Raw genomic sequence first — 10,000 nt, forward strand, 5'->3', positions numbered from 1 at the left:
TCTTTAATGAGTTCAGCTCCTCCCACTCTGTTTGATTGACAGTCAGTTCAGCTCCTCCCACTCTGTTTGATTGACAGTCAGATCAGCCCCTCCCACATTCTGTTTGATTGACAGTCAGTTCAGCTCCTCCCACTCTGTTTGATTGACAGTCAGTTCAGCTCCTCCCACTCTGTTTGAGTGACAGTCAGCTCAGCTCCTCCCACTCCGTTTGATTGACAGCTGTGTTGTCCAATGGTTGTGTCCATGACAGGCATCACGCAGGAGATGATCAACGAGACGAGAGCATCGGTGGAGAAGAGGATGCTGGGAGATATTCAGAACCTCCTTCAGGACGGAGCAGACGTCAACCATCACGACTCCCAGGGGGCCACGCTGGTACACATACACACACACACACACACACACATACTCACTCACTCACACAGACACACACACTTTCTCTCTCACACACACACACACACACACACACACACACACACACACACACTCCTGCTCTTATTCATCATTCAGCAGCGCAGGATAATGACAGACATCAGACGCTTTTACAGGAACATTGAATCAGCAGCACATAAAACATCCTTTCGCTCGCTGTGTGTGTGTGTGTGTGTGTGTGTGTGTGTGTGTGTGTGTGTGTGTGTGTGTGTGTGACGATGCTGAGTGGAAGGAAACACATGAGATAAACTAGTATAAACATCAAAAGCTGCTGATCTGATGATTTGAGGAGAGACGGAAGCACTTCCTGTTTGCATCAACAGTCTGAAGTCTGATTTCAAGAGATATTAAACATGAGCCTGTGGGTTTGATTAAACTTATTATAAAATATTTTAGATGATACCATCAATACAAAACACATAAAACAGAAAGTAAGATGTATGTGTAATTATGTGAAGTAAGTGTGTGTGTGCGTGTGTGTGTGTGTGTGTGTGTGTGTGTGTGTGTGTGTGTGTGTGTGTGTGTGTGTGTGTGTGTGTGTGTGTGTGTGTGTGTGTGTGTGTGTGTGTTCAGCTACACATCGCGGCTGCGAACGGTTACGCTCAGGTCACAGAGATGCTGTTAGAAGGAGGAGCGAGAACAGACGTGAGGGATTCTGACGGATGGACGCCGATACACGCCGCCGCATGCTGGGGACAGGTCAGGGTTCAGGGATATGGAATTATGAATTAATCCTTTTTGAAATATGATTATGAAATTATAATTTTTTTAATATGATTATGAAATTATAATTTTTGAAATATGATTATGAAATTATCATGTTTTAAAGATGATTATGAAATTATAATTTTTGAAATATGATTATGAAATTATCATGTTTGAAATATGATTATGAAATTATCATTTTTGTCTAAAAAATAAACTAGCTATAAACTGAAATCAGTAGTTTTATGCCATAGGTGCCATTAGGCATCATCATAATGTTCTGTATGAAAGATGAATATTAATTTCCATAATCAGGTCCATGTGGCCGAGCTGCTGGTCTCTCACGGTGCCAATCTGAACGCCAAGACGTACATGGAGGAGACGCCCATAGGTACACCTCTGAGATGATCCTCAATATCACATAATAATACAGAAACCACAAACACTTTCATGATAAAGCGCGTGACGGAACATGACGCCAGATCAATAAATACACATATTGATTTGAGTAATAAGTGTAGATTAGTTTAACGTCGGCATGACAGTGAAGTGTATCCGAGTGGAACGCTTCTGGATCAGATGTGGGAAAACAATCTTACAATCATTAATGTGAACAATAATGATGTGCACAGATACATAATTTAGAATAAATACTGCAATATTCCATTAAAAACAAGTCAATTTTGATTTCATAATGACTTTAAAGCTTCTACTAAGAAAAATTGTTCATTACAATATAGAAACTGATCTATCAACTATATGAACACTGGACAAATATTACAGTTTTATCATTATTAATCTGCCTTTTTAGTGGTTCATTCGTTCTGAGTGAATGTTTTTGTTTTCTGGCTCCTGAGCGTCTGCTCGTTTATGACAGTTTATGTTGCCATAAAATTAATATTGTCCTCTAAGGCCATTTTTATTACAGTCTGTCGTCATAGCGACCGGTTTAGGTCACAAGACGACACCAATTCAGTTTATTTATATAGCGCTTTTCACAATAAATATTGTTTCAAAGTAAACATTTGTTTCAATGTATCAGTCAGAGATGAATATTATTATAATGTAAATCATCTGTTTTCTATGTGAATATATAGTAAAGTGTAATTTATTCCTGTGATCAAAGCTGAATTTTCAGCATCATTACTCCAGTCTTCAGTGTCACATGATCCTTCACAAATCACTCTAATATGATGATCTGATGATCAAGAAACATTTATGATTATTATCAGTGTTGAAAACAGTTCATATTTTTGTGGAAACTGATACATTCTATTTCTCAGGATTCTTTGATGAATAGAAAGTTCAAAATAACAGCATTTATCTGAAATATAAAGCCTTTGTAACATTAAACACTATCGTTCAAAAGTTTGAGGTCAGTAAGAAATTGTATTTTATTTTTGGGGGGAAATGAATAAAAGAAATCAATACTTTTATTCATCAAGGATTAAATAAATGTATCAAAAGTGACAGTAAAGACATTTATAATGTTACAAAAGATTCTATTTCAGATAAACGCTGTTCTTTAGAACTTTCTATTCATCAAAGAATCCTGAAAAATAAAAAGTATCACAGTTTTCACAAAAATATGAAACTGTTTTCAACACTGATAATAATCATAAATGTTTCTTGAGCATCAAATCATCATATTAGAATGATTTGTGAAGGATCATGTGACACTGAAGACTGGAGTAATGATGCTGAACATTCAGCTTTGATCACAGGAATAAATTACACTTTATTATATATTCACATAGACGTCACTTTAAATTGTCATAATATTTAACAATATTACTGTTTTTTGTATTTTTAATAAAATAAATGCAGCGTCGGTGAGCAGAAGAGACAATTAAAAATCGTACCGATCCGAAACGTTTGTCTGGTAGTGTGTGTTACATGTGTGTGTGTTGAGTTAACGTATATATTGAGTTTATCAGACATAATGAACATGTTAAGCAGCGATTACACCTTGTGCTCGTAATGATTACAGTATAAGGATAATATTTAGAAGTTTTGCGTGTCGCTCATCTGAAATCTGGAAAACATCACGATCAAACTGGAGCTGCGCAATCCGTAGTTTCTCCGGGATCCCGAGGTAGAAACAGGGAAGAAAAAGGAGAAGAATTAGACTAATATAACCAATTAGTTCCTCTAACGTGCAGTGATGTGGAAATACTGAGGCTGAGAGAATCTTTAGATGTTCGTGTAACAGTTTTTAAATGTTGCTTCTTGTTTCAGAGAACATTCAAATGTAACGTTTCAAGAATGGAATGTTCCTTTAACGTTCGCGAGGTTAAAAAGTCTTCATGCCTTAAAATATCTTGAATGTAACTCGACACCCTTGCCTCATTTAGTATGCGCAGTTCTATGAATATGCAGATGAGCCCCGCCTCCACTCACTCAGCTCAGAGATCCACTGGTTGACGATCACACGTTGATCTGATTGGTTACAAGGTAGTTTGTGACGTCAGAAACACCAGCGATTTCAGATTTCTGAAATCCCATGATCCTTTTCTAACAGGACAAATTCATGAATAAATTAGTCGTGTGTGTGTGTGTGTGTGTGTGTGTGTGTGTGTGTGTTCAGATCTGTGTGAGGATGAGGAGTTCAGGAATCATTTGCTGGAGTTGAAGCACAAGCATGACATCATCATGAAGTCTCAGCTGAAGCACAAGACATCTCTGTGTCGTCGAACCAGCAGCGCCGGCAGCCGAGGGTAATGCTAATAATAATAATAATAATAATACGTGTATTTTATACAGCACCTTTCTACAAACTCAAGGTCACTGTACAATATGAGACAAATAAAGATCACTTGCTGACCCCTGCTGGACACTCGCAGAACTGCACCTCACTCAGTCACAACACCAGATCAGGTCCAGCTTTATTCCTGCAGATTTACAGTAGGGTTAGGGTTATTTACAGTAGGGCTGTCAAAATGGCTGAAAAGCTCAATTCCAATTTCTTTCTGAAATATTAGCAAAATTTTTGTCAACATTTGAAGTGGATCAAAAAAGTTAATCAAAGTTGTCCTAAGACAAGAACGGGTATTGGTCAAAATTCATGTATAACTTTGATGAGAGGTTTTGATCCACTTCAAATGTTGAATACTGTATATTCAAATTCTAAAGGCAATATTTAATGTTAGTGGAAAAGTACAGTATTGTCTCCTGTGTCCACAAGAGGGTGCAAGCGAGCGCAATAAGCAAATATAAACTAAATCAAGCATCGCATCTTTTTAAAGTGCATTAACTTTTGAAACAATTGTTCTTAAAATATAATGTCGTTAATGTGCATGCAAGGAAAATTAGGTTACAATAGTGCATAAAACTGTTTGTGCATCAGTGACCTGAGAAAACACACTTCCACACACAGTGTAATGAACAACATAAACACACAACAGCAAACTGGCATTCAGAAACACACACTTCTACTCACACATCTACATATAGATCATCACAAACACCAGAACTCTTGATCTGAGCGAGTGCTGAGCGCTTCTGTTGACGATGAGCTGATGAAGACACACACACACACACACACACACACACACACACACACACACACACACACACACACTCAGCTCTGACTGATGTGCAGGTCAAGTGTGTCGTTGCACAAACTGAGAGGGTTTTTGTCAGCAGGAAGAACCTTTACCCGCCATTTTTCAAATGAACTGTGAAATGGATAAGCTAACAAAAACACACCACGTCAGTGACATCATCATCCTCATCATCATCATCATCCTCATCATCATGTCTCTTTTTTTTTTTAATTGGACAAATATTAGAAATTCACATTTTTATTTGACAGCCCTACTTCACAGGAATAAACAGAATCAATGATGCAAACGTCATCAGATGTGAGACACATTCTGCCTGATTCAGATCAAGATTCTCATCTGATCGTGTCAGTGCAGTCAGATCTATTATATCTCTGAGGATGAAGTGTCTTATAAACTCAACTAAGGAAGCCAATAAACACTGGTTTGAGTTTGTGTTTGTGATGTTGTGTTTGACTGTGTTTGTAGGAAAGTGGTTCGGAGGGCGAGTCTGTCGGACAGACACAATCTCTGCCGGAAGGAGTATCAGACGGAAGCCATCGTGTGGAGAGGAGGACGAGAGGAAGAGGAGCGAGAGCGGGAGTCGGATCAGGAGAACAGCCGTTCGGTGAGCAGAGCTTCTCTCCGCGATCACACTCGTGCAGTCCAGTCCAGTCTAGTCCAGTCCAGAGCTTCTCTCCGCGGTCACACTCGTGCGGTGCAGTCCAGTCCAGTCCAGAGCTTCTCTCCGCGATCACACTCGTGCGGTGCAGTCCAGTCCAGTCCAGTCCAGAGCTTCCCTCTGCGGTCACACTCGTGCGGTGTAGTCAAGTCCAGTCCAGAGCTTCACTCCGCGGTCACACTCGTGCGGTGTAGTCAAGTCCAGTCCAGAGCTTCACTCCGCGGTCACACTCGTGCGGTGCAGTCCAGTCCAGTCCAGAGCTTCCCTCCGCGATCACACTCATGCAGTCCAGTCCAGTCCAGAGCTTCCCTCCGCGATCACTCTCGTGCGGTGCAGTCCAGTCCAGTCCAGTCCAGAGCTTCCCTCCGCGGTCACACTCGTGCGGTGCAGTCCAGTCCAGTCCAGTCCAGAGCTTCACTCCGCGGTCACACTCGTGCGGTGCAGTCCAGTCCAGTCCAGAGCTTCACTCCGCGGTCACACTCGTGCGGTGTAGTCAAGTCCAGTCCAGAGCTTCACTCCGCGGTCACACTCGTGCGGTGCAGTCCAGTCCAGTCCAGAGCTTCCCTCCGCGATCACACTCATGAAGTCCAGTCCAGAGATTCCCTCCGCGATCACACTCGTGCGGTCCAGTCCAGTCCAGTCCAGAGCTTCCCTCCGCGGTCACACTCGTGCGGTGCAGTCCAGTCTAGTCCAGTCCAGAGCTTCACTCCGCGGTCACACTCGTGCGGTGCAGTCCAGTCCAGTCCAGAGCTTCCCTCCGCGATCACACTCATGCAGTCCAGTCCAGTCCAGAGCTTCACTCCGCGGTCACACTCGTGCGGTGCAGTCCAGTCCAGTCCAGAGCTTCCCTCCGCGATCACACTCATGCAGTCCAGTCCAGTCCAGAGCTTCACTCCGCGATCACACTCATGCAGTCCAGTCCAGTCCAGAGCTTCACTCCGCGGTCACACTCGTGCGGTGCAGTCCAGTCCAGTCCAGAGCTTCCCTCCGCGATCACACTCATGCAGTCCAGTCCAGTCCAGAGCTTCCCTCCGCGATCACACTCGTGCGGTGCAGTCCAGTCCAGTCCAGTCCAGAGCTTCCCTCCACGGTCACACTCGTGTGGTGCAGTCCAGTCCAGTCCAGTCCAGAGCTTCCCTCCGCGATCACACTCGTGCGGTCCAGTCCAGTCCAGTCCAGAGCTTCACTCCGCGGTCACACTCGTGCGGTGCAGTCCAGTCCAGTCCAGAGCTTCACTCCGTGGTCACACTCGTGCGGTGTAGTCTAGTCCAGTCCAGAGCTTCACTCCGCGGTCACACTCGTGCGGTGAAGTCCAGTCCAGTCCAGAGCTTCTCTCCGCGATCACACTCGTGCAGTGCAGTCCAGTCCAGTCCAGAGCTTCTCTCCGCGATCACACTCGTGCAGTCGAGTCCAGTCCAGTCCAGTCCAGAGCTTCTCTCCGCGATCACACTCGTGCGGTGCAGTCCAGTCCAGTCCAGTCCAGAGCTTCACTCCGCGATCACACTCGTGCGGTGTAGTCCAGTCCAGTCCAGAGCTTCTCTCCGCGGTCACACTCGTGCAGTGCAGTCCAGTCCAGTCCAGTCCAGAGCTTCTCTCCGCGGTCACACTCGTGCGGTGCAGTCCAGTCCAGTCCAGTCCAGAGCTTCTCTCCACGATCACACTCGTGCGGTGCAGTCCAGTCCAGTCCAGTCCAGAGCTTCACTCCGCGGTCACACTCGTGCGGTGCAGTCCAGTCCAGAGCTTCCCTCCGCGATCACACTCGTGCGGTGCAGTCCAGTCCAGTCCAGTCCAGAGCTTCACTCCGCGGTCACACTCGTGCGGTGTAGTCCAGTCCAGAGCTTCTCTCCACGATCACACTCGTGCGGTGTAGTCCAGTCCAGTCCAGTCCAGAGCTTCACTCCGCGGTCACACTCGTGCGGTGTAGTCCAGTCCAGTCCAGAGCTTCACTCCGCGGTCACACTCGTGCGGTGCAGTCCAGTCCAGTCCAGTCCAGAGCTTCTCTCCACGATCACACTCGTGCGGTGCAGTCCAGTCCAGAGCTTCTCTCCACGATCACACTCGTGCGGTGTAGTCCAGTCCAGTCCAGTCCAGAGCTTCACTCCGCGGTCACACTCGTGCGGTGTAGTCCAGTCCAGTCCAGTCCAGTCCAGAGTTTCACTCCGCGGTCACACTCGTGCGGTGTAGTCCAGTCCAGAGCTTCTCTCCACGATCACACTCGTGCGGTGTAGTCCAGTCCAGTCCAGTCCAGAGCTTCACTCCGCGGTCACACTCGTGCGGTGTAGTCCAGTCCAGTCCAGGCCAGAGCTTCACTCCGCAATCACACTCGTGCAGTCGAGTCCAGTCCAGTCCAGTCCAGAGCTTCACTCCGCGATCACACTCGTGCAGTCGAGTCCAGTCGAGTCCAGAGCTTCACTCCGCAATCACACTCGTGCGGTCCAGAGCAGAGCTAGCGGTTATCTTAGTAATCGAGGATTCTACACATTATTCCATTGATTAATCAAGTAACTGGGTAAACAATTGTAGTAATAAAATAGATCCAAGTGAACAACAGCCTTTAAAATGACTTAAAATACTAGTGGTGGAACGGATCACAAATATCACGGTACGGATAATTTAAGTTTTCTGAGCCACGGATCAGATCATTTTTCAGAATCAGCAAAAAAACTAAACATATTATATATATATATGGGGGGAGGCGGGGTTATCAGCCTAACTGAGCCTAAAGTTCACACATTATTTAAAACAAGTGAACTGTCAGTGATAAAATAAGAACAAATACACAAATTACAAGCAGAAGTGGACACTAAATAACAAATGTACAAAGTCTAACAGTATTCGGGTACAGAAATGAATAATTAAGTCTAAATGTAAAATAACACTTATTTGTTCACTGTAGAAATTACTCTCTCTCTCATATATATTGTTAAAAGCGGTGACTTGTCTTGTGTGTGTGTGTGTGTGTGTGTACCGCAGGCTGATGACGGATCTCGCACGCCGGGAATCCTGAAGGACGGCGGACGACAGAACGGTTGCGTTTCCGCTCCAGCGCCGCCCGCTTCTAACGGTGACCCCGTGACCCCTGACCCCCATGACACCACGACCTCCACTGAGGAGTCCAAGCCTAAAGAGCGCGCGCAAACGCTGTCCGAACTCAAAAAGCAGCGCTCAGCCGCTAAACTCCTCCCACACCCCGTCCTCAACGGTCACATGGGCAACGGATCCACCAATCCCGAGGACCCGCGCATGCCACAGGTCTCGTCCAATGGCAGCGCGGTTTACTTCACGCCAGCCAGCGGAGACCCGCCCCTCCTGAGATTCAAGCAGCCAATCGAAGACGAGGATCCTAAGAGTCACGGCTGCTGCTGCGTCTCGTAGATCCGGCCAATTGCATGATCCCAAGCGTCTGATTGGCCGATGGAGGTCTGATTCATCCCCAGACTTTTGCTGTGCAGGTTTTCCGATTTAGTTCTCATTCTGAGAGGCGTTTCTGTAAAACACAGAGGTGAACGTGATTCTGCACATGATGATGGATCATGGTGGGAGGGTTTATGGGTAATTATTTATTTCATATCATCAGTTCTGGCATGTTAATTAGGTGTCAGTCCAGCTCGATCATGAGACTGACGGCAGAAACGGCCAATGAGGTTCCAGTGCCACTCTTGTAGCCCCTCCCACTCCTCAACACTGACCTGCCAATCACAGGATCCCTTGCGTCTGATTGGCCGATGGAGGCCTGATTCATCCCCAGACTTTTGCTCTGCAGATTTTTCCAATTTTGTTCTCATTCTGAGAGGCGTTTCTGTAAAACACAGATGTGAACGTGATCCTGCACATGATGCTCCCTATGAAGGTTCCGGAGCAGTGAGGGATCATGGGTAATTATTTATTTCTGATCAGTTCTGGCATGTTAATTTGGTGTCTGTCCAGTTGATCATGAGTCTTGCAGAAGACTGACGGCAGAATCAGCCAATGAGGTTCCAGTGCCACTCCTGTAGCCCCTCCCATCCTCAACCCTCACCTGCCAGTCACAGGATCCGAAGCATCTGATTGGCTGATGGAGGCCTGATTCATCCCCAGACTTTTCTGACCCCTTTTTTGACCCCTGCGCAGGAACTTCTGAAATCTCATTCAGGCTTCCCAGGTCAGACTTGTGAATTATGCTTCTCTGTTTCACTTCCAGCCTCCGATCGGAGCAACAAAGGCCATTCATTCCTCCAGAAACAAGCCACCGCTCTCCTGTACAGTATTTATTTGTATATGTGCATAGAGCCACTGTTCTATAAGATTATTTATTGTATGATGAAGAGAGATGAAGAGACTTACGGAGATGAGTTCAGGATTTAGTATTTTTGTATGACAGTGTTATAAAGACCAGATGAAGTATTTGACGCCCAACTCACATTTCACACTAAAATCACATCATTTCAGTGACTTTTAACCCCAAACGCTGCAGTACAAATGATTATAAACACTTTTAATCCAAATAACAAAATATATCAGATTGTTTTCATGAGATTTCGCTTATTTGTAATAAAAATAATAGTGCTAGGCAACGATTAAACTGTTTATATAATATATATATGTGTGTGAACTGTGTATTATTATTTTGTATATATAAATACACACATATGCATGTATA

At 45.0% G+C, this 10,000-nt stretch overlaps 1 protein-coding gene across 2 annotated transcripts in view; it reads left to right on the top strand.

The window, feature by feature from the left end:
* ppp1r16b (protein phosphatase 1, regulatory subunit 16B) overlaps window positions 1-10,000 on the top strand; it is an 82,493-nt gene that overhangs the window by 71,661 nt on the left and 832 nt on the right. For both annotated transcript variants that reach the window (XM_082136421.1, XM_082136422.1), the window contains exons 6-11: window positions 251-375; window positions 1,006-1,131; window positions 1,453-1,528; window positions 3,725-3,854; window positions 5,169-5,307; window positions 8,335-10,000. The exon at window positions 8,335-10,000 is cut by the window's right edge and continues 832 nt beyond it. In XM_082136421.1, coding sequence (XP_081992547.1) covers window positions 251-375; window positions 1,006-1,131; window positions 1,453-1,528; window positions 3,725-3,854; window positions 5,169-5,307; window positions 8,335-8,736 — 998 coding nt within the window. In that variant the 3' untranslated portion in view covers window positions 8,737-10,000. The remainder of the gene's footprint in view (window positions 1-250; window positions 376-1,005; window positions 1,132-1,452; window positions 1,529-3,724; window positions 3,855-5,168; window positions 5,308-8,334) is intronic.

This window comes from Leuciscus leuciscus (genome assembly GCF_965113295.1).
Source record: "Leuciscus leuciscus genome assembly, chromosome: 14".
NCBI lineage: Eukaryota > Metazoa > Chordata > Actinopteri > Cypriniformes > Leuciscidae > Leuciscus > Leuciscus leuciscus.